Source organism: Octopus bimaculoides, chromosome 16, assembly GCF_046866305.1.
Source record: "Octopus bimaculoides isolate indiv1 chromosome 16, ASM4686630v1, whole genome shotgun sequence".
NCBI classification, from domain to species: domain Eukaryota; kingdom Metazoa; phylum Mollusca; class Cephalopoda; order Octopoda; family Octopodidae; genus Octopus; species Octopus bimaculoides.
The window spans coordinates 16,131,444-16,157,337 of record NC_142943.1 but is presented as its reverse complement, the minus strand read 5'-3'; the positions used below and the strand labels follow the sequence as shown (position 1 = coordinate 16,157,337).

The window sequence follows — 25,894 nt, the reverse complement described above, 5'->3', positions numbered from 1 at the left end:
TTGACAAACAGTACAAACCCCCGGTAGATACAATATCTTCAATCAACAACCTCACAATATTGTATACTGTGTGACATCTATAATAATAAAAATAATGATGATAATAATGATGATGATGATGATGATGATGATGATGATGATGATGATGATGATGATGATAAAGAAATAAACAAGTGCATGGATTTACCAAAGAAATAAACATGAAATCTGGATTAGAAAAATCTGCTAAAGCAGCCTTGAAAAGGGGAAAACTAGTTATGAGTAACAATATCACACTAGATAAAGCAAATGAAATAAGAGAATTAAACCAAAGCAAGACATACAAGTACTTAGGAGTCAATGAACTAGATATGATACAACACGCACAGATGAAAGAGAAGATAAGAAAGGAATACTATAGACAAGTTAGACTAATACTGAAAACAGAGCTCAATGCCAAAAAAAAAAAGACAAGAAAATAGGTATCAACACTTTAGCCATCCCAGTTATAAGTTACAGCTACAATATTCTTAACTGGGCTCAAAATGAACTAATCAAACTAGACAGGAAAACAAGAGATATAATGACAGAATTTAGGATGCATCACCCAAAATCTGACATAGAAAGGTTACATATGCAATGTACTGAAGGTGGTAGAAGCCTTATACAGCTAGAAAACTATTACAAAATAACCACCATAGGATTACACAAATACCTAATTCAGAAGCAAGGAAAACTGGTACAAATAGCCACAAAGCTTGAGTAAAACAAAAAACTGTTTTCTGTTTCTAAGGAAGCTGAAAAATACAAGAAAGAAGAAACAACAAAAGCTGTAAAACAACTGAAATCCAAACTAAAACTAGAACAACATATGATAAAACAATGGCAAGAAAAGCCCCTACATCGAAAATATTGGGTTAAGCTAAACAGAAAAGAAATAGACAAAGTAAAATCTCAGTGGTAAAGAAGCTCAGGATTCAAAGCAAAAACTGAGGGATTTTTAATTGCAGCACAAGATCAAAGCCTTCCCACCAGAAATCACCAAAAACACATAATGAAAAAATACCAATAACTGCAGAATATGTGGTAATGGAGAAGAAACAATAAATCATATTATCTCAGGCTGTTCAGTCCTGGTTAAAAAGGAATATGTTCACAGACATGACAGAGTTGGGATCTGTATACACTGGAAGCAGTGCCAACACTATGGAATGACAACAGAAAAAAGATGGTATAGGCCCACCCCAAAAAAGGTCCAGATATGGTTGTCAGAGATCACCAAGAAAAAAAAAAATGCCTCTAATCGATGTATCAATACCAACAGATGACAATGTATCTCTAAAAGAAATAGAGCTCTCAAAACACAAAGATCTGGAAATAGAGGTAACTTGAATGTGGAGCCTAAAATCAGAAACAATTCCTAAAATAGCAGGTACATTAGGTATGATAAAAAAGTAAAAAGACAAATACGTAACCAAAACACTAGGACATACAAATGTATATAACATACAGAAAATAGCACTACTAGACACTGTGCACATCCTATGTAAAGTAAAATAAGAGTACCACAACAAACCTCAGCACATGCCCAAAGCACACAGAGCTGTGCTCGGTAGTGCAGTGAAAACACGTGAATAATTTCTTTATTTGCTGCCAGGCTGATGAAAGAGGGAGACAGACCGCAGCCACTTGGCTGAAACACATAAATAAATAAAAATAAAGTATAAGGATTTACATAGAATGAGATGGTGTCACCTGGTCCGCCATCTCTCCCCCACCCCCCAACCCTAAATCTATATAAACCAGCTCAATATTCTACTTCCCCGAATCGTGTTTGAATTCCTCTGCTGATAGAATACGAAATCCAGAAGATGAATAGATAAGAACTTTTTCTTTCAACCTCATTCATGTACTCCTGTTTCTGCGTAGATCATAACCCTATGCCCCCCACCCCGTCCATTCTTTATCTATCTATTTCTCTACCATGTAAACATAGCCCGATAGATTCGTCTTCCTTGTCTGTCTTAAATTCATGCATTCTGTTAATCGTCCCATTTTATTTTTTTATTTTATTTTATTTTATTTTATTTTATTTTATTTTATTGAAGTTTATCATCCCTTTAATTCATTCTCTCTAAATTTGTCTACCATAGTATAAAAGTGCAGAAGTGGCTCTCACCCAAACTTGCTGGCTCGCGGTATGCCCGCCCTCCTACCCCCTCCACCTTTACCGGAAGTTCCTATCCTCTGTCATCCTTGGTTGTCTCCCACGAACACTTCTAAGGGCCTAACGCCATCCCCACCCCTACCTAGGGTTTATCGATCATATAGTGCATAAAAATGGTGTAGCGTATGCAGGTTGTAAGCTATTGTCTGTTTATGAATTCTGCTAAATGCAAGCTTTCTTTTCAGGTACATGACACTGCTGTTCCCCATCCCAGGGTCTCACAGGCCCACACCTCCCACACCCTCAGAATTGGCACTCTCAATGTCGGCACACTGAAAGGTAGGTGTGGTGAGATTGTTGAGATGCTTGAACGGAGACGCGTAGATTTGTGCTGCATCCAAGAAGTAAGGTGGAGAGGAGGTTCCGCTAGGTTCCTCACAGGCAAAGAACACAGGTACAAGATTTTCTGGGCAGGGAACACTGATGGGATCGGGGGCATGGGAATACTTCTTGCAGAGAAATGGGTCGATAAGGTAATCGAGGTAGTCAGAATATGTGACAGAGTACTTAAGATTAGATAAGTGCTTCATCATAGGTTAGCTACTGTCATCTTGGCCTATGCCCCTCAACCGGGGCGACCGGATGGGCAGAAAGACCAATTTTATGACACCCTTTTGCAGACTACCTCATTGACGAATGACAGGAACATTTTCTTTGCGGTTGGTGATTTCAATGGACATATTGAACAACATGCAGGAGGCTTTCATGGCGTACATGGAGGCTATCGCTTTGGTTCCCACAATGATTGAACCAGACTGCTGGAGTTCTGTAATGAAAATGATCTTATGGTTTGCAATGCTAACTTCAGGAAACCTGCCTGTCACCTAGTCACCTACCGATCTGGTAGACACACTAGCCAAATTGACTACATCCTTGCCAGAAAAAGGGAAAGAGGACTGCTTATAAATGCCAAAACCATCCCAGGCGAAGAATGTAGCCCTCAACACAGATTAGTAGTTAGCGACTTCAGGATCAAGGCTAAATGGATGCCCAGAAGTAGACCAGCTTGGAGGAAAAGGGTCTGCAAGCTTAAAGATCCTGCAAATGGACAGAGATGTGTTACTCGAAGTCTTTGACAAAATAGAAGGGGATATAGCATCACATAATGTGGAAGACAATTGGAGGTTTCTAAGGGACAACCTGCTGAGAGCCACTGACCAGATGTGGATGGTGCAAAGTCCCCTCTCGACCCAAAGTAACGTGGTGGTGGAACAAGGTTGTTGACAGGGCTATTAGACAAAAGAAACAGGCTTGGAAGGACTGGAAGAACGGAGGTAGCAGGATATTGTATCAGACTGCCAGAAGGGAAGCTAGGAGACAGGTTTATTTAGCCAGAAATAAGAAAAAATTTGCCAATGTTCTGCGCCATGAGGACCAAAGACTTGAAGCATTTCGTGTTGCAAGACAGTGTGTGCAAAAGAGAATCGTGATGTTGTAGGAGAGAAATGTGTCCACATGGATGATGGTTCACTTGCACTAAACGAGGCTGCAAAGAGAGAAGTTTGGAGATGCCACTATGAAAGGTAGCTTAATAAAGAGAATGAATGGGAGGAAGAATGTCTGCTAAATGTCGACCCAACAGAGGGGCCAGCTATCCTAATTGACAGTACCTTGGTAGATAAAGCAATCAAGAGTATGAAGACAGGGAAAGCCCCCGGCCCATCAGGAATCACTGTAGAGATGCTCAAAATATCTGGCAGTGTTGACTATAGACTAGTCACCCATATAGCTAATCAGGTGATACACGAAGGAGTCATACGCAATGACTGGTGTAGCAGCACCATAGTCAACTGCTACAAAGGTAAAGGTGACGCTTTAGATACAAATAATTACAGAGGTATCAAATTGTTGGACCAGGTAATGAAGGTCACTGAGAGGGTCATAGCTGAACTAATTAGGGAGAGAGTCAGCTTAGACGAGATGCAGTTTGGGTTCGTTCCAGGGAAAAGCACCACTGATGCTATATTTCTGGTAAGACAGCTGCAGGATAAATACCTAGCCAAAGATAAACCTCTGTACCTGGCTTTCGTTGACATGGAGAAAGCCCTTGACAGGGTCTCCCGATCCCTTATCTGGTGGTCAATGAGGAAACTAGGGATAGATGAGTGGTTAGTGAGAGCTGTGCAAGCCATGTACAGGGACGCTGTCAGTAAAATGAGGGTTTGCAACGAGTACAGTGAAGAATTCTGGGTAGAGGTAGGGTCCACTAAGGTCCAGTCCTCAGCCCCCTTCTATTTATCATAGTCCTCCAGGCAATAACACAGGAATTCAAGACAGGATGTCTCTGGGATCTCCTTTATGCTGATGACCTTGCCCTAATTGTTGTGTCACTATCAGAACTAGAGGAGAAGTTTCAGGTGTGAAAGCAAGGACTAAAATCGAAGGGCCTTAGAGTCAACCTAGCTAAAACCAAAGTCCTAATAAGTAGGCAGGTAGACAAAGCACAAGCCCCTTCAGGTAGATGGCCCTGCTCGATCTGTAGAAAAGGTATAGGTAGAAACTCCATAAGCTGTACCCAGTGTAAGCTATGGACACATAAGAGGTGCAGCAATATCAAAGGAAGGCTAACTAGCAAGATAGTTTTTGTATGTAGCAGATGTTCAGGAGCAATAAACACTGAAAATGTGCAGAAAACAACTTCTGCCACATTCCAGGGAGAAAAACTAGACTTAGTTGATAGCTTCCGCTACCTAGGTGATCAAGTTTGTAGCTGGGGAGGGTGCACTGAAAGTGTAGCTAATAGAATAAGAATAGCCTGGGCAAAGTTCAGAGAGCTCTTACCTCTGCTGGTGACAAAGGGCCTCTCACTCAGAGTAAAAGGCAGACAGTATGACGCATGTGTACAAACAGCGAAGCTACATGGCAGTGAAACATGGGCTGTGACTGCTGAGGACATGCGTAAGCTTGCAAGGAACGAAGCCAGTATGCTCTGCTGGATATGTAATGTCAGTGTGCATACTCGACAGAATGTAAGTACCTTAAGAGAAAAGTTAGACCTAAGAAGCATCAGTTGTGGTGTGCTAGAGAGATGATTGCGCTGGTATGGTCATGTGGCAAGAATGGATGAGGATAGCTGTGTGAAAAAGAGCCATACCCTAGTGGTTGAGAGAACCTGTGGAAGAGGCAAACCCAGGAAGACCTGGGATGAGGTGGTGAAGCACGACCTTTGAACTTTAGGCCTCACCGAGGCAATGACTTGTGACCGTGACATTTGGAAATATGCAGTACGTGAGAAAACCCGGCAAGCCAAGTGAGAGCATAATCTGTGGCCTCTGCCAGAAGTGTAGCCAGCTCACTTATACATATCTTTACTTCATTTTGGACACTAAACTCTGCTTGCGAAGACCTGTTGGGGCAAGTGAAATCGAAATCGTAATTGAACCATATTCGATGACTGGCACCTGTGCCAGTGGAGCACTAACAGCACCGTCCGAGCATGATCATTGCCAGAGCAGCTGTCTGGCGTCCATGCTAGTGGCACATAAATAGCACCATTTGAGCATGATCGTTACTAGCGTCGCCTTACTGGCACTTGTGCTGGTGGCATGTTAGAAAATCATTCGAGCGAGTTCATTGCCAGTGCTGCTGGACTGGCTCCTGTACAGGTGGCATGTAAAAACACCATTTTGAGCGTGACTGTTAAAGCAACCACTACACTTTCGGAGTGGTTGGCGTTAGGAAGGGCATCCAGCTGTAGAAACTCTGCCAGATCAGACTGGAGCCTGGTGCAGCCATCCGGTTCACCAATCATCAGTCAAATGTCCAACCCATGGAAGCAGACATTAAACGATGATGATGATGATGATGATATACACATTTGTATGTATGTATACATTTATATAAAAGTAGAAAGTATACATGGTATACAATACAACAAAAAGAGAATGTATACATGGTGTACATCAGTAAGAAAAAGAAAAATAGTAATAGTGATATGATTCTCCTGATACAGGAAGGCCTCTAGGGACAATCAAGGAACCCTACCATCCAAGATAACCCTGAACACCAAGGGCAAGTACCCTCTCCAATTTCTGTTCTCCAGCTTACAGGTCTACACTTAAGTAGTGCCAACTACTTTTGCCATTTTTGCAACTTTCACCCAACTTTGCACCTTCCTCTTTACCTTCACTTTTCTTTACAGGTGAAACTTCACCAAAGAAGAAAGTCTCTGTCCTCATGCCTTTCAGTATCATCCACCAGAGAACTTCTTTTTCACATGCCACCAGACAAAGGAAAACTGCTGATCTGCCCTATTAAAAGAAGGCAGCAGGGCAACCATCACTATGGATTCAGTCAATCGAGGGATCCATACGACATGTGACAGCAACTGTTCAACATAACACCACAAGTCAGCAATGCACAGACATTGAATGGGTGAGTGCAGAATGGTTTTGTTGCTCTGTCTGACAGCACATCTATGCCAGTAGAGTTTATCTCGAACCATTAGCCTCCCTTAGTAGCACTGCCAGACCAAGGATTTCTGGAAATTATATATGGTAGTCCATGATCAGAAAGTCCTTTGGAACAGACTAATCAGTTCATTTTCATTGGCACCCAGAGTCTCCCGAAGAACATCATCACACTTCCCTACCACTACTTCTCTATATATTGCTAGAGTGGAACATCCACCAATCCCATTGCCCAACTGGTAGAGGGCTGTGAGCACCCGACAATACTCAAGGTGCCAGGTGCCCAGTCTTTCCTTCACCAAGGACTAGACTTGTCTCAAGAACAGAACTCACACATGTTTGCCATCTCAGAATCATTGCAGGTGGCATAACTTCAACCAGTGTCTGTGCATCAGAAGCCAAGGCATGCCCTGGCCACCCTGTTCATCACCTTATCCTAGTTTTGTCCTCTTGGAGGTCAGGACTGAACCAGACTCCAAGCAATTTAATTGGTCCCCCAGTCTAGTGATACCTCTCCAGGTGCCTAGCCACAAGCCTACTGACTTGTTGATGTTAATTTTGCTCCTGCCACTGACTCATATTCCTTTAGAATGGAGCCTACTGCCTCCACTGTAGAGGCATCCAACACTATGATAGTAACATCATCCGTGTATACCAACACTGCCCTCCTATGTCTCAGTTCCAATGGGATGCCCCTCGATTATTCTAACTTCTGCAGCAATGGCTAAAGAGTCAGCTCATACAGAAGAAGTGACAGTGGCAACTCTAATAGACTTAACAAGCAATAGAAATGGTTCTGGAAGGTAGCCATTTACTTTAATCACTAAGCAGGTACTGCTGTGCATTGCAGTGATCCAACCTCTGAAAACAAATCCAAAATAGAAAGTAGATCAAAACAAGCAAATATAATATTACAAATGAGAAAGTGAAAAAGATGCTTACAAAAATATCATATTGGAAAGATCTCCCCAGACCAGATGATGTTTAGGGATTCTGGTTTAAAAATCTCTCAAACATCTACAACTATATACAACTGTTTCTTATTGACTGAAACACCAACATGGATGACAAAAACAAAAATAGTGCTAATACATGACAAAGAAAAGGAGGGGAAGTCAATAATTACGGGTCTATTACATGCTTACCATTATTCTGGAAATGATTAACTGGGCTCATATCAAGTGAATTGAATAGCTTCTCAGAGAAGAAGAATCTATATCCAGAGGGACAAAAGAAAAGCAGAAAGAAATCAAGGGAAACTGCTGATCTGCTGTATATCAATAGCATGATACAAGCTAAGGTACAAATAAGAAAAAGAACTTGACATACTGTTGGCTCTTGGGGTACCTTAGTATGCTTGAGGTCATTGAAAAGATTAACAGGGGATTTTTTTTCCTTTGAAAGCAATGAAATCATGGGAAGTAAAACTAAAATGTGGAAACAAATGGTTAGGAAATGTGAAAATATACAGGAAGAAATTTTAGGAAGTCTCTCTCTTGTTATTTTTTATCATTGTGTTAATCCTTCCAACAAACATACATAAATAATCCACACCTATCTATGAGCTCGCTGAAACCAGGATGAAAATAAATCACCTGCTATATATGGATGACCTCAAATTGTATGCAAAAAAATGTTAAATACCTGAATGCTCTCATCCAAATAGTAAGGATGCTGGTTGCAGTTTGGGATAGATAAGTGTGCAGTGTTAATTATGAAGAGAAGCTGGAAGATTAAATCTAATGGTATAAAAATATCACAAGATAATGGGAAGAGAAATGTGAAAGAAAGTTTCTAAAAAGTACAAGAGAAGGATTAGGAAGTGCTTGAAATAAAACTAAATGGAGGGAATGTTATCAAGGCAAACAATTAATGGGTCATGCCAATATCAATACTGGCCCAAGGTACTCTACTTTTTTTCTAAAATAGACAAAGCTGGAGCTACAGAAATCAGATAGTAGAACTATGAAGCTACTCACAAAGCACAATGTATACCTCCCTAAAAATAATATCAACTGGTTTTACTTACCAAAAATGGTATGATATAAAAGATTTAGGATTGACATGATCTTACCAGTATTAAAGATGACTAGGGTGGGCACTGAGATTTGTAGGTATTTGCACCAGCTGTCTACTATTCCCAAGAATATATTAAGGAATGGATTACATCTTTTAATGCTGTGGTTGATGACTGGAAAAGTGACTATAAGCAGGAAATGAACACAATGTGAATATGGTAAAGAACACACCAGCTACAGTGTCTAGTATCTTTCCTTAGTTGCATCACATACTAAAAATACCTTTACAGATTAACATTCTCAAATAAAACTGGTCCCTTGGTTTTTTGTAGATAAACTAAAGTTAGAGTATCAAAATATAATGTATTAATGTATCCAGTCACTTGTGCAAGACATTTCTACAGTAATGTTAAAAAATGCATGATGGTGAAATTAGAGGATAACGCCAATACTCAAAACTCAAACATTGGTAAATATTCATGCTGTTTCTAGCCTTTGAACATGATAAGACAAAGCAAGAAAATGTTGCTTAGTCTTGCTTAATCTGGAAAAATAAATTTATCTTATGCATTTCTAATTTTCAACAAATGCATAACCCTAAACAAGGCACAACACAGTATTTCTTCATCGGCAGATATCAAAAACTGATGAGAGACAGCTAATGTATAAAATGAAAGCAAAATATTTATTTTCATCAATTACAGCAAAACATTTCAAGATAATTTAGACAATATCCAATTCATCTTTTAGTTAATAATTGAAATCTTCATTTCCTTCCAGAATATTTTGCAATATTGTATCATAGTGCTCAATATAAAATAATACAGCTAGCTGAAATTTGAGTTCAGAGTATAGTTTCATTGCATTTTTCAATCTTTTAATTTTCCTTTATCAAAGCATCATTCTGATGACTTAAAACTGGTAGGAGATAAATCTCACAATTTCTCACAGTCATTTATGATTTGTCAATCATTTTCAATAGGAAAGTTATTATTTAAAATATCTCTTAAAAAAAAAATTAAAAAAAGACTTATGCATCATGTTTTTGTTAGCTAACAATTATACACTGTAACTCATGCACAGTATACATCTCCAAAGTAAATTTACTTTTCAACCTTATAACTACATACAATGTAAGTTTATCTAGTTTACAACGACACATTGTAACTCATTTTATCCAGTCCATATCAACTGTGCATACCTATCTCTTCACCATTTGACATTTACACAACGTGTATACCTATGAGATTCACTTTTCTATACTTTCTATTCAATACCTAACAACTCAATCAGAATCTACATTATTCTAGTATCTGATCATTATTTACACAATATAACCAGTTACTATCTTCACAATGTGTAACTGGACACTATTGACACAGTTGTGGATTTATCTGGTCCCTATTTACACAATGCATCTGTCTGGTCATTATCTACAGTGTTTATCTATCTAGTTACTATAAACATAATGTATCCATCTATCTAGTCACTTTATACACAATGTGCATCTCTCTAATCAGTATAGACTACTACAACTATCTACATAATGTGTCTACTTGATCAATTCAACAGAGCAGGTATCTATCTGGCCACTATCCATATTATGCATCAATCTGCCATTAACTACACAATATATCTATCCTGTCACTATCTACACAACATATCTATTTGTCATTATCAACATGTCACTATCATGTTACTATTAACACGTGTGACTATCTGGCCACTGTATACAAAATGTATTTGTCTATTTGGTCTCTATACACACAATGTATCTATTTGGTCAATATAAACTAACCATAACTTTTTGATTACTATCTACACAATGTATCTATTTCTTCATTATCAACACTATCTGGTTTCTACGTACACAATGTATCTGTTAACTTGGTCTCTGCGCACACAATATATCTATCTGGTCATTATCTAAACAATATATCATTCTAGCTGGTTTTATATTCTTTTATTTGTTTCAAGTCTGCAGCCATGCAGGAGCACCACCTGGAGGAATTTTAATCAAACTAATCAACCCCAATACAGTAATCCCTTGACTATCGTGGATGTTACATTCCAAAACCCCCTGCAGTAGGTGAAAATCTGCAAAGTAGAAACACTACTGTATATTTTTCTTTATTTTTATAATTTGTATATGTTTATTTTATTATAAATGCAAAACAACACTACACACTCGCCTCCTGATTTTCGTTTTCCATACAGTATGTGCAATTCTTGGATTACTCATCTACAGTACATTACATATTTTCTTTTAATATATTTTAATTAATGTGTTATACAGTGCAGTACTGTACTGTATTTTTATTTATTGATATATTAATTTTTAGGCATGAAAATGCTTGTTTTACCACAGAAATAATTAAAATCTAAAAAAATATAAATACCTATTGACTGCAGAAACTTGCAATATATTGAGGAGTCCATGATATATATCTACATATATTAGCCAGAAAAATCCATGATGTACTGAGGGTGCAATAGGTGAACAGTGATATGGTGAGTGATTACTGTATTTATTTTGAAGCCTGGTACTTATTGTATTAGGCTCTTTTGCCAACCCACTAAGTTACAGGAATGTAAACACACCAACAGCAGTTGTCAAGCAGTGATGGGGGGACAAACACAGACACTAACACACACACACACACACACACACACAGTACTGTGCAAAAATCTTCGGCCACTTCAAACTATTGTAAATTTCTACTAATTGCCAACTTATAAGTGGATGTTTCACATTGCGTTTTCTACAGATGAAACATCGGTCCTGTTGGAGTCATTTCCATACCTAATCATTATATTTTGTAGTGGGGGTTCTGAATGAGAGAAGAAGATGCAAGATGACCACCAAAAATGGCCATGGAAAAGTTTACGGCCATCTCACATAAACAAATCAAGATACAGTGTTTTAAAACAGAAAATGTCTATAATGAAAATTTATTACATAATATTCATTTCAAGAAGTTACTGTACATTGTTAATATTTCATGTGGCTTCCCTTAGTTTGAATGATTGCTTCAATGCACCTGGGAAGCGATGCATACAAATCCTTCACCATCTTCACAGGTATGAGATGCTATTCTCTGTGGCTGAGCTCCCACAACTCTTCAAGATTGCGTGGATTCTTCTGACAAACTCTTCTCTTTAGTTCTGTCCACATTTGCTCAAGGATACTTAAGTCAGGGCTCTGAACTGGCTAATCTTTCAATTCAGTAACACCTTCATCAGCCAGACTCTGGGTAAAAGAGTTTGATGCTTTGGAGATACATAAAAAGTGATGGTTCAAGAAAGTTGCTTAAAATTGACAGTAACTTAAATAGTACCAAGTCCATCCAGTTGCTGAAGGACAATTTGATACCAGACTTGAATGAAGGTTGAGATTTTTCAGCATGACAGAGCTCCATGCCACAGATCATGTGCAACACAACAGAGTCTGGCTGATGAAAGTGTTACTGTACTGAAAGATTTAGCCATCTCAGAGCCCTGGCTTAAATATCATTGAGCAAATGTGGACAGAACTAATGAGAATTCATCAGAGGAATCCATGCAATCTTGAAGAGTTTAAAGTGATTGAAGGCTTTTGCATGGTACTGTATATAAATATATGTATGAACAATTCTTACTCTATCTTTTATTCCCCCTCTCATTTTATTTCCTTTTGCTCGCTCCCCTTCTCTCACATTTCTTGGCCCTCTCTTTCTTTAACTCCCACTATTTCCCACTCGTTTATCTCCCCTGTACCTTACTCTTTGTCTCTGATTTTTTTTCTAATCCTTCAATCCCGATGCCCCCTACACATCTCTCCTCCTTCCACATGATTGGTGTCCAGCCAGCCATGATCTTTCTTTCTTGGCCTGACTACCAACTGCCAACACCTCTTATGTTCCTGCCTTTAGACTTCCACTTCATACACACCAGCTCAATTTGATTCATTCTCAGTCGAAAGACACCTGTTGTTACTTCTTGTTGTTTGTATTCATAATTGTGTACCATGTTCTCAGTTTTTTTGTTTGTTTGTTTTTTTTACCTTTGTTACCATACACATTTGCTAGCTTTCTTACAAAGGGGTCTAATGCTCTTAGCTTAGACTTTTTTGGGGGCAACCAAATCGAACCATCTCAAGTGTAACTGCCTGAAATGGTCGTGACTTCTAGGACTTGACTGAGGAAAGAAAGCCACGAATGACCTGTCTTTTTTTGCCTGTCCTTCTAATTGTTGTTTCTCTTGTCTGCCTTTGTATCGTCTACCTGTCCGAACATTTTAATGCTCTCTATTGCGTTTTTGTTCCATATATATATATATATATATATATTAGGTTGTCAAGAAAGTTCTTGCGGTTTTTAACCTTTAAATTCAGATGCACATATCTCAGCTCAAGCAAAACTTTATTAATCGAAATAAACACTATCAGAATCAACACACTTTTGACAACATGAAACAAGTTTATTTATGCCAGTAGCATAAAATTCCTGTGCTCTGGTGGCAGTGAAGTCTTTGAAGACGTGTTTGGCATCGTCTTCATTTTTGAAGCATTTCTCACACAAGAAGTTGTCGAGATGCTTGAAAATGTGGTAGTCAGTAGGCGAGAGGTCTGGTGAGTATGGTGGATGAGGCACTGTTTTGTAGCCCAATTCGTTCAACTTCTGCAGGTTCAGTTGTGCGATGTGCGGCCGAGCGTTGTCGTGGAGAAGAATTGGTCCTTTTCTATTGACAATGTTGGCTGTTGTTGTCAGAGTTTCTTATGCATTTCATCCATTGGCTGACAGTACTTCTCCACCGTAATGGTTTTGCCTGGATCCAAAAAGCTGTAACGGATGAGACCGGCTGCAGACCACCAAACAGTCACCTTGACCTTCTTTTGGTGCAACTTTGGCTTCAGGAAGTGCTGTGGAGTCCAACCACTGGGCTGAGCATCGCCGGTTGTCGTAAAGAATCCACATCACAAGTCACAATCTGGTCAAGAAACGGGTCATTCTTGTTGCATAAAAGAAGGGAAAACAACACTTCAAAATGGCGTTTTTTTGGTTGTTGTTCAATTCGTGCGGCACCCATTTCTCAAGTATTTTTGTTTTACTAATCTCTTTCAAGTGGTTGGAAATTGTTGTATATGTTATGTCTAAATCAGAAGCAAGCTCTCGAACAGTTGTGTGTGGATTGTCTTCGACTAAGGTTCTTAATTGATTGTTGTCAACATCTGATAGCCAACCACTACGCTTATCATCTTCAAGTCTCTCGTCACTGCTATGGAATTTCTTGAACCACCATTGTGCTGTACATTCATTAGTGATTCCTGGGCCAAATGCATCATTCATATTGCGAGCTGTTTCAGCTGCTTTTCGGCCAAGCTTGAACTGGAATAAGAAAATTGTACAAATTTGCTTTTTGTCCATACAAATTTGCTTTTTGCATTCAACGTTCCGGAAAAATGATCTAATTATTCAAAAAGAAAAAGAGTAACGCGATTAGATAGCAAAAAACGGGCCTTAAAATTGTATATAAAGTCAAAGTAATTTAATGAAAATTAATTTGAAAATACATCATTTAAAACCAAAATTTAAAATTTCACAAGAAATTTCTTGACAACCTAATATATATATATGGACTTCTTTCAGTTTCTGTCTACCAAATTCACTCACAAGGCTTTGGTCTGTCCGATACCAAATGGGTCTATCCACAATAACCCCCACCTTATGTGATACATCATAGAGCGGGCTGAGACTAAAGCTGGCTTTGCTGGGGCTCTGATCAATTTGGATCAATCCACAACATTCATTAGGATCAACTAATACTACTTGAAAGCTGTCCTAAAAGCAGCCGGTTTCAAACCTATTTTTAAATGCTCGATTGCTGCAATGTATAGCAACACTTATTAGGTGTTCAAAGTATTAGCTGGCACTCAATCCACAGCTGCAGAAGTTGGAACAGTTGAGGAGCATCACTTTTGAACTGGGACATGGGAGGGCAGTGTCAGCATATGCAAACGATGTCACCATCATGGTGTCAGATGCCTTCAAAGTGGAAGCAATAGGCACCATTCTAAAGGAATACAAGTCAGTTACCAAAACCACCACCAACACTAACAAGTGAGTGGACTTGTGACTGGACACCTGATCTGATGGACCAGTTAAACTGTTCTGGGTTTGGTTTGATCCCAACCTCCAGATGGAAAACAACTGGAACAAGGTGACAAACAGGGTGGCCAGTCTTACCCATAAATAGGTAAGGAGGAAGCTGTCCCTGAAAGGTTGGGCAGAGATGACAAATGCCTACATTGCCTCCATCATCATTTATTGTCAGACCGCTATGCCCTAGTTATTGTTTAATCAGATTACAATGTCTCTTGTGGAAAAGATGCATTCTAATGGTCAGGCGGTTAGTTTGCTGCCAGCACCTTCTGCATGGCAGCTTTGACATGACATGGCTTCTGATGCACAGACACACACTCAAGTTGTGCCACCTACAATGATTTCTTGATGGCAAGCATGTGTGGGCTCTGTTTGTGAGACACACCTTTCTGCAGCTTGTCTCTTTGACAGAGTTGCAGCCCAGGGTAAATTCTCTCTCTCATACCTTACACTGGTGTGCATTTGGGATTTTTTTATTTCTATTTTTGTTCATGAATGTGATCTTCTGTATTCTTGGGTTGCTGATTTTAAATATCTAAACCATTTTGCTCTATCGCATAAGGATTTTCAATAAAATACAAATTAATGATAATACAAAAATGCGAATTTTTAATAAATTATTGCTGTATTAAAATAAAGCAAGTAATCATGAAAAAGTATATTCTGTTAGTTTTAAGAACATATGTATTCCAAATCAACATGAAAGGAATTGTGTTCATCATCATGAATCATCAACATCTGAAAAAACGAATGTAAAAAAATATGCTCCTAATGGTTAGCCTAATGGTTCAAAGGAAGGAAAACTGCTTTGAATTCCACTTGTGCTGTGCATCCAAACTATCACATTTCAATAACCATTCCATTTGCCCTGGTATTGAGTTTCCATGGTGCAAATACCCTGATGGAATCGTTCTTGTTCTTCACTGCAGTCCCCATGTGTTCAATAAGGCCAAAAATATTTGAATAGATGATGGTACCAACAGGATGACAGTACCAAGTGAATGTTGTTCCAGGAGCAAGAAGCCTGTGTTTCTTCAGTCTAGTAACTGTGCCAAGTAGCTGTGCACTTTCTTTTGAGCTTGACTTGGTTGAAGAGTTTGGGATCATCATTTGTTGGTGGTTCATAGTCTACCATCTCATTAGTATCACTAGGATCAGACTCTGATGAAATTTCCCATGTTTCAGGTGCCACACGTACAGGAATATCATCTGAGTGGGAAACAGGCTTTATTGCTGATGGAAAATTTAGGTACTTTATGCAATCCTTAGTCTTGTTAAATCCAGCTACTTTAATAATACAGAAATAGCAGTCATCATGGTGGTTCATTTGTTTCCACCATACCATTGGTACTCCAAAGGACATACATTTCAGTTTTCCAACTGACCATATTTGGAGCTTACTAATGCAACTCTTGCAAGCTTTGTGATGTGCAAATGGATTGTCCTGGTTTCCGTGTTTGCAACCAAAATAAGCTAAATAGCAGTGCTTCAACAAAGGAGTAATATTGCTTCAGGAATCTGAAGAGGTGAATTGCCTGCAGACATAGTAAAATATGTCTGGTGAATTTATGCAGCTTTTAGACATACTCACAATCAGACAATAAAGAAAAATATATTAGATATAATATTTAAGTCAATATAAGGTAAGCATTTCATTAGTATTATATTTTATCATTTACTTTTGTTATACAAGAGAAAAGTAATGTTTCTGTATAACTCGAAAACCTGATGTGATAGAGATGAATAAAAAACACCATGAATCACTATTTTCCATTTTTATATTTCAAAAAAGATACCATACAGTCAATAAAAAAAACTCATGCAGAGCAGTGTTATCAACATTCAATAACATCTAATATTAACACTCACTATCACTCTCTCTCTCTCCCTCTCTCTCTCTCTGTCTCTGTGGATATATATGAATATATCTTTACTCTCTATCACCACAATGTATTTATCTGCCTGGCTATCTGTTTGTTCATCTGTCTGTCTACCTGTTTGTTCATATGTCCATCTGTCTGTCTACCTGTCTGTTCATCTGTCCATCTATCCATCTGTTCAAGTCTAGTGTCATCAGTATCTATTCAATTTATTTATCTCTCTAGTTACTAATATCTATGTATCACAGATCAGTATGTACAAAATGTATTCATGTATGAAAAAATTCTCTTAAAAAAGAAATGAGTAACAGTTTTAATGACACTTACTTAGTTTGCTGGAATTTACTGTGTCTGTCTTTAACAATAGACAATGTACCATCACCTGCTCCAACCAAGTACTGCAGTTGTCCACCAGTTGTTATATGACACAGGCTTTTAACACCCATTGAAAATATCTTCTTTGGTGGCCCAATAGACACAAGGATGGCAGTCTTCATTATTACACAAAGGATGTCTCCAGTTGTTGTACCACAGTAAAGTAAGGAATCATCATTTTCTATCTGTTGCAAAGAAATATACAGCTGATACATACACACATGCATACACACACATGTGTGTGTGTGTATGTGTGTGTGCACGCACACGCATGCATACATGTGTATATTTAGTATAATTTGGATGAAAACCTTATAACAACTATGTAAGAACTCTTAAGTTGTTATTTGACTAACATGCTATCTTACACTAGGGTATATTCCAGGGATAGAGACACGTGCAGAACTCCACTTTGTATAAGATTGATACAAGGATAATATAACATGATGATTGAGGATAACAGGCATTAATGTTAGATTACAACAATTGTTTCTGCTCCATACACCAGCATCAAGTTGCTGAGTTTATATTCAAATACCATTATAGATCTTTTTTAATAATGACTATATAATAATTATAAAGAATGATCTTCTAAAACGGTATTTAAATATAAACTCAGCAACTTAAAGCTGGTGTATGGTGCAGAAACAAATGTTGTGATCTACTATTAAAGTCTGTTATCCTCCATGCTCATATTATATTATTCACATATATATATATATATATACAAGAATAAGGGCAGGGAATCGTCAATTAGTAATAGAATTAATAATTAACAATTTTGCCAAGTAGTTCAGTATGAAAAAAACCTTTATCGGTAAAATCATTTATCATCGTAAATATACAGGGATTAGCATTGAGTTGCTTCTCCAACATACTGAAAATTTAGAAATAGCAGTCAAAAAACTACTGATTCTAAACTACAAATTTTTCTCTAAATGGATGGCGATATTTATGGCGCACATAGAACAAAAAACCAGAGTGAAAAGCAAAAACAAACCCGCCTTTAGTTAATTGGATACGAACGTTTCGCGGTTAAGATATTAATCTATTCCGTCTCATCAGCCCAATATTCTGATAAATCTGAAAGTGTCTCTAAAAAATTTTTTGTTCTATGTGCGCCATAAATATCGCCATAAATATCGCCATCCATTTAGAGAAAAATTTGTAGTTTAGAATCAGTAGTTTTTTGACTGCTATTTCTAAATTTTCAGTATGTTGGAGAAGCAACTCAATGCTAATCCCTGTATATTTACGATGATATATATATATATATATATATATATATATATATCATTATCATCATCATCATCATCATCATCGTTGTTGTTTAACGTCCATTTTCCATGCTGGCATGGGTTGCACAGTTTAACTGGAGACTGGCAAGCCTGGAGACTGGCAAGCCTGGAGACTGACAAGCCTGGAGACTGTACCAGGCTCCAATCTGATCTGCCAATGTTTCCACAGCTGGATGCCCTTCCTAACACCAACCACTCTGAAAATGTAGTGAGTGCTTTTTACATGCCACTGGCATGGGAGCCAGTTAGGCGGCACTGGCATCAGATGGTGCTTTTTACGTGCCAGCAGCACAGGAGGAGGGGGGGCATCAACCACGTTTGGATGGTGCTTTTTTACGTGCCACTGGCACGGGGAGCCAGTCAGGCAGCACTGACATCGGCCACAACTATAATTTCCATTTGATTATGATTTGATTTTGATTTTGATTTTCCTTGGACTCAATAGGTCTTCTCAAGCATGGTGTGTTGCCTGATGATTCAAAGATACTTTTTAAATGGGCTGGTTATGCAACACTAGTGTAGGCTATAGCTGTGATCTCACTTTACTTCCCTGGTCTTCTCAATCATAGCATATCTCCAGAGGTCTCAGTCTTTCATCATTGCCTCTGTGAGGCCCAATGTTCAAAGGTCATGCTTCACCACCTTGTCCCATGTCTTCCTGGACCTCCCTCTTCCACTGTTAGGGAGTGACACTTCTTCACACAGCTCTCCTCATGTGCTAGTATACACAGCACATGAGCATACCAATGCAGTCATCTCTCTTGCACACCACATCTGATGCTTCTCACGTCTAACATTTCCCTCATGGAGCTTACACTCTGTCATGTATGCCCACTGACATTACACATCCAGCGGATGATACCAATTTCATTTCTTTCAAGCCTACACATGTCTTCAGCAGTCATGGCACGTGTTTCACTGCCATGTAGCATGACAGTTCACACACATGCATCATACAATCTGCCTTTCACTCTGAATGAGAGGCCCTTTGTCACCAGTAGAGGTAGGAGATTTCTGAACTTTGCTCAGGCTATTCTTATTCTAGTGGCAACACTCTCTGAGCATCCACCCCCACTACGGATTTGGTCACCTAGGTAGTGGAAGCTATCAACTACTTCTAGTTTCTCCCCCTGGCATGTGATGGAATCAGTTTTCCGAGCATCTGCAGTGTTTATTGCCCCTGTGCATCTTTCACACACAAAAGCTATCTTCCTGGTTAACCTTCCTTTGATGTTGCTGCACCTCTTATGCATCCATAGCTTACACTGGGTACATCTTATGGAGTTTCTACCTACAATTGTTCTACAGATCGAGCAGGGCCATCTACCTGAAGGGGGTTTGTGATGTATTTGCCTTCCTACTTACTAGGACTTTGATTTTTTTTCAACATTGACTCTAAGGCCCTTTGACTCTAGACCTTGCTTCCACACCTGAAATTTCTTCTCTAGTTCTGGTAGTGATTCTGCTTTGAGAGCAAGATCATCAGCATAGAGGAACTCCCAGGGGCAACCTGTCTTGAATTCCTCTGTTATTGCCTGGAGGACTATGATGAATAAGAGGGGGCTGAGGGCTGATCCTTGGTGAACCCCTACTTCTACCTGGAATTCTTCACTATACTCATTGCTGACCCTTACTTTACTAACGGCATCCCTGTACAGGGCCTGAACAGCTCTTATTAACCACTCATTTATCCCCAGTTTTTGCATGACCCACCAGATAAGCGATTGGGGGACCCTGTCAAAGGCTTTCTCCAAGTCAACAAAAGCCAAGTATAGGGGTTTATCTTTGGCTAGGTATTTCTCCAGCAGGGGTCCAAGAATATAGCATCAGTGGTGCTTCTACCTGGTACAAAACTGAACTGCATCTCATCTAAGCAAATTCTCTCCCTAATTAGTTGGGCTATGACCCTCTCCATGACCTTCATCACCTGATCCAACAGTTTGATACCCCTGTAGTTATTTCTATCTAAGGCATTACCTTTACCTTTGTAGCAGTTGACTATGGTGCTGCTACGCCAGTCATTGGATATGACTTCTTTGTGAACTACCTGGTTTACAATACGTGTGACTAGGCCATAATCCACACCACCAGATATTGTAAGCATCTCAGCAGTGATTCCTAATGGGCTGGGGACTTTTCCTGACTTCATGTCCTTAATTGCTTTAACTACCAGGGTGCTGTCTATTTGGATAGCTAGTCCCTCTACTGGGTCAACATTCGGCAGGCTCTCCTCCTCCCATTCATTCTCCACATTCAGAAGTCTTTCATAATGGCTTCTCCAAGCATCTTTCTTTGCAGAATCATTAAAAGCAAGTGCACCATCATCCATGCAGACACATTTCTCTCCTGTGACATCACAATTTTCTTTCACACATTGTCTATATACACACACACACACACACACACACACACACACACACACATATATATATATAATAATAATAATATTAGGGATAAAAATCCAAATTTACAGGTAAAAACTCAATTAAATTCGATTTATCAAAAATTAAAATTAAATTAAGTTTCACAGTATATAATATATAAATATATAATTTAGAGAAAAGAACCAAAGTTCATGAACTCATCCATGAAAATCCACAGTCACATATAGAGAAAATTGATAAGTAAATACACTACAAAGTTGTATAATAAAATACAAAGTAAAAATCATAAAATAATAATTATAAAGCGACTACATGTGTTTCATAACCAAATTTTCAAATAGAAAATAAAATATAATCAAATCGATTAAATTGATTGAAAATCAATTCTATTCAAAAATATAGTTAATCTTCAGGTCAAAATACAACAATAATAAAATGAATATATATATCAACCGACAATAAATAACAAATGAATATATATAAAAATACTTATTATATCAAGATAGAAAAATGTTAAACAAAATTATTAAAAGAAATGTAATACTAATCTTATCGAAAAATATAAACGTGACATTATTAACTTTACGTTTATTAGAATATAAACAAACAGAAATATTAAATGCAAATCTTATCTTAACGAATCTTTCATTTAAAATACAATTTAAACAAAGTTTTAGGTTAAACTAAAATTATAAACATAATATAATTTTAATATAAACTAACAAAAATTAATTTATAAAAATTAATTTATATAAAAATAATTATATCACCAATAAATAAAAGAAAAACATTTAACAAAATTATTGGAAAGAAGATAGATTGTAAGGCGAAATCCTATTGTATAGGTAATAATTTTTGTAAGTAATGAATTTAAGGAGATATTAAATAATTATAATACTTTGATTAATTATTTTGATTGATTATTTTGATGAACAAAAAAATTAAATGTAGACATAAATTAAATTATTTATATAATAAGTTTAGCTAACTGTGTCTATATGTGTGTGTGTGTGCATGTATATGTATGTGTGTGTATATATATGTGTGTGTGTGTGTGTGTGTGTGTGTGTGCGTGTGTGTTTATATATAACGATGACCACTAAAGTGGACATTTAATGTGCTAGAAGAAGATCACATGTTGTGTCTACTAAGACCTAATGGTTCTCAAAAAGAAATTCAGCGAAATACCAAACCATATGCAGGCAAGACAGTGAAAATTACATAAATAAAACATTATTATTCGTGGACTGGTTTCGAAATTAACATTCTTACCGAATATCTGTTTCTCTTCAGCACGAATTGTAAGGAAATCATAATTCTCAGAATCTTATACAAGTTGTTCACCCCTAGAGGCAAACATGTATATGGTTCTGCTCATTACAACTTAATGGTAAAAATCAAATGTCTTTGTTTTGGCGCACATTAAATGTCCACTTTAGTGGTCATCGTTATATATAAACATATACCTTAATCCCCTGAGATCTCAGATATTTTTTCTGAATCTCTCGGATTCTTTCAATGTGCTAGCTTCCTGGTAATAAATCGATATTAATTAATATCTGATTTTTTACCCTATGTTTTAATTTGATTAACCATAACCAAGTTCTCAAAGTGGATATATACGACGCAGTAACTATTTTCTGCAGACATATCTCCGGAATTAGCGCAAAAAGCTTGTATATTTTTATGTTTTTTTATGTATTATTAGTGTTGCTTAATATGTTTTGCTAAAATTACTTTTTTTTTTCAGGTATCATCAGTTAAAGGTAATTAAAATTCATTAAAATGACAGATCTATCGGACTTTCAAAGAAGTCAAATTGTTGGTGCTCGTATGGCAAGTGCTAGAGTAATGAAAACAGCTGAAATGTTTGGTGTATCAAGAAGTACTGTCTCAAATGACAGCCTTTGAGAAAGAGGGAAGAACCTCCTTGTCGAAACAAAACTCCGGAAGAAAACCAAAACTTTCAGATAAGGACTGTTGGACTCTTATGCAAGTTGTTAGAAAGGATCACAAAAGTGCAGCTCCCAAAATTACTGCAGAGCTTAATGACCAGTTTGAGAATCCAGTTTCCACAAAAACTGTTCGCCAGGAGCTGCACAAAGCTGGATTTCATGGGAGGGCTGCAATAAAAAAACTACTACTTTCAAAAACAAACGTTGCGAAGCATTTAGAGTAGAGTAAAAACCTACAGAATTAGTCCCTAGAGCAGTGGAAGAATGTTATTTTCTCGGACGAGTCATCCTCAACCTTATTTCCGACCACTGGCTGAGTATACGTGTGGAGACAGCCAAAAGAAGCATTTGACCCAGACTGCCTTCTTCCAATTGTTAAACATGGAGGAGGATCTGTGATGATCCGGGGGGGGGGGGGGGGAGCTATATCTTGGAAATCTGCCAGCCCAATGGTTTTCCTTCATGGCAGAATTAATAGTCAAGACTATTTAAGCATTTTATCAGATCAAATTCATCCTATGGTTGCGGAACTGTTTCCAGAGGGAAACGCAATCTTTCAGGATGATAATGAACCAATTCATGCAGCTAAAGTTGTTACTGAATGGCATGAGGAACATTCTAGTGAAGTTGAACATCTTACCTGGCCACCACAGTCCAATAATAATAATAATAATAATAATAATAATAATAATAATAATAATAGTAATAGTAATAATAATAATAATAATAATAATAATAATAATAAGAAGAAGAAGAAGAAGAAGAAGAAGAAGAAGAAGAAGAAGAAGAAGAAGAAGAAGAAGAAGAAGAAGAAGAACTGGGTAAAAATAAAATAGACATTACTTCAGTACCAACAGCAGAAGAACTAGAGAAATTCTGGAAACAAATATGGTCGGTGAAGCAACAACCCCAAAAAAGGACCATTAAAACAACGAACTTAGCACCTGAGCAACTCTGGGCCCCTATAACAACTGAAGAGGTCACCCAGACACTGCAAAGACTAAGCAACTGGAAAGCACCTGGACACGACAAGATCCCCAATTTCTGGTTAAAACACCTGCCAGGAATGCATAAAAAGCTGGCAGAAAACTTTAACAACATAATAGCAGATCCAGAAACAATGCCTGAATGGCTCACAAAAGGGAAAACCATCTTAATCCCCAAATCCACGGAAACGGAGAAACCACAAAACTATAGACCTATAACCTGTCTCCCTACGATCTACAAAGCCTTTACTGCAATAATATCGCAGAGAGTGAGTAAACACCTGGAAAATAACAACCTGTTTCCAGAAGAGCAGAAGGGATGCTGCAAGGGCTCATACGGCTGTAAAGATCAATTATTGATCAATAAAGCCATAACTGAAGACAGCCGCAGAAAGAAGAAAGGCCTCAGTATGGCCTGGGTGGACTACCAAAAGGCTTTCGACAGTGTTCCCCACACGTGGATTCTGGAAACACTAGCCATAAACAAGGTGGCACCAATTATCATAAAATACATAGAGCACTCAATGAACAAATGGCAGACAGTGCTACAGCTCCAAACAAAAGAGGGACTTGTGAAAACGAAAGCCATCCCCATTAGAAGAGGAATATTCCAGGGAGACACGCTCTCTCCACTCCTGTTCTGCCTGGCACTCACACCTTTAACAGAATTGCTAAATAGAACTGGATGCGGTTACAAATGCTATGGAAAAACAGTCAGCCACCTTCTATATATGGAAGACCTAAAATTATATGCAAAAAACGACAAAGAGCTGGAAACACTACTACAGACAGTACACGGCTTTACCAAGGAAATAGAAATGAAATTCGGATTAGAAAAATGTGCCAAAGCAACCCTGAAAAGAGGAAAATTAGTTAAAAGTAGCAATATAACACTAGATAAAGCCAATGAAATAAGAGAACTAGACGAAAGCCAACCATATAAGTATTTAGGAGTCAATGAACTAGATAGGATACAACATACACAAATGAAAGAAAAAATAAAGAAAGAGTACTATAGACGAGTTAGATCAATACTAGAAACAGAGCTCAATGCTAAAAACAAGATAATGGGTATCAACACTTTAGCTGTCCCAGTTATAAGCTACAGCTACAACATCCTTAACTGGACACTAAACGAACTATGTAAAATAGACAGGAAAACAAGAAAAATAATGACAGGATATAGGATGCACCACCCAAAATCTGACATAGAAAGGCTATATATACAACGCACAGAAGGTGGCAGGGGTCTTATACAGCTAGAAAACTATTATAAAATAACCACCATAGGACTGCAAAAATACCTACTCCAGAAGCAAGGGAAACTAATACAAATAGCCACAAAACACGAGCAAAACAAAAAACTGTTTTCAGTATTTAAGGAAGCTGACAAATACAAACAAGAAATCAATCTACCTAACAAATACGAAGAAGAAGAAGAAGAAACAACAAAAGCTATAAAACAAATGAAATCCAAACTAAAACTAGAACAGCAACGGACCATGATAAAACGATGGCAAGAAAAGCCCCTACATGGTAAATACTGGGCTAAACTAAATGCGAAAGAAATAGACAGAGAAAAATCCCAGCAATGGCTGAGAAGCTCAGGACTCAAAGCAGAGACTGAAGGATTTTTAATTGCTGCACAAGACCAAAGCCTCCCCACCAGAAATTACCAAAAACACATAATGAAAAGAAATATAACAACTGTAGAATATGTGGAGATCGACAAGAAACAATAAATCATATTATCTCTGGCTGCCCAGTCCTGGCTAAGAAGGAATATATTCACAGACACGACAGAGCTGGGACCTATATACACTGGAAGCTATGCCAACATTATGGAATAGCAACAGAAAAAAGATGGTATAAACACACGCCAGAAAAGGTCACAGAAAACGAGAAAGCAACCATACTCTGGGATATGCCAATACACACAGATAGAGAAATTAAGGCAAATAGACCAGATATAGTTGTCAAAGATCATGAAGGAAAAAAATGCCTTCTAATTGATGTTTCAATACCAGCAGATGACAACGTTTCTCTAAAAGAAATGGAAAAACTTTCAAAATACAAAGACCTGGAAATAGAGATAACTCGAATGTGGAATCTAAAAACAGAAACAATTCCTATCATAGTAGGTGCCTTAGGTATAATAAAAAAATATTCAGACAAATACATAACAAAAACACCAGGACTTACAAATATATATAACATACAGAAAATTGCACTACTGGGTACTG

The 25,894-nt window shown here is 37.8% G+C and overlaps 1 protein-coding gene across 1 annotated transcript in view; it reads right to left on the bottom strand.

Moving 5' to 3' along the window:
- The window catches only part of LOC106871634 (cilia- and flagella-associated protein 52), a 159,344-nt gene that overhangs the window by 35,031 nt on the left and 98,419 nt on the right, over nucleotides 1–25,894 (bottom strand). Inside the window, exon 6 of the mRNA XM_014918209.3 lies at nucleotides 16,981–17,213. Coding sequence (XP_014773695.2) covers nucleotides 16,981–17,213 — 233 coding nt within the window. The remainder of the gene's footprint in view (nucleotides 1–16,980; nucleotides 17,214–25,894) is intronic.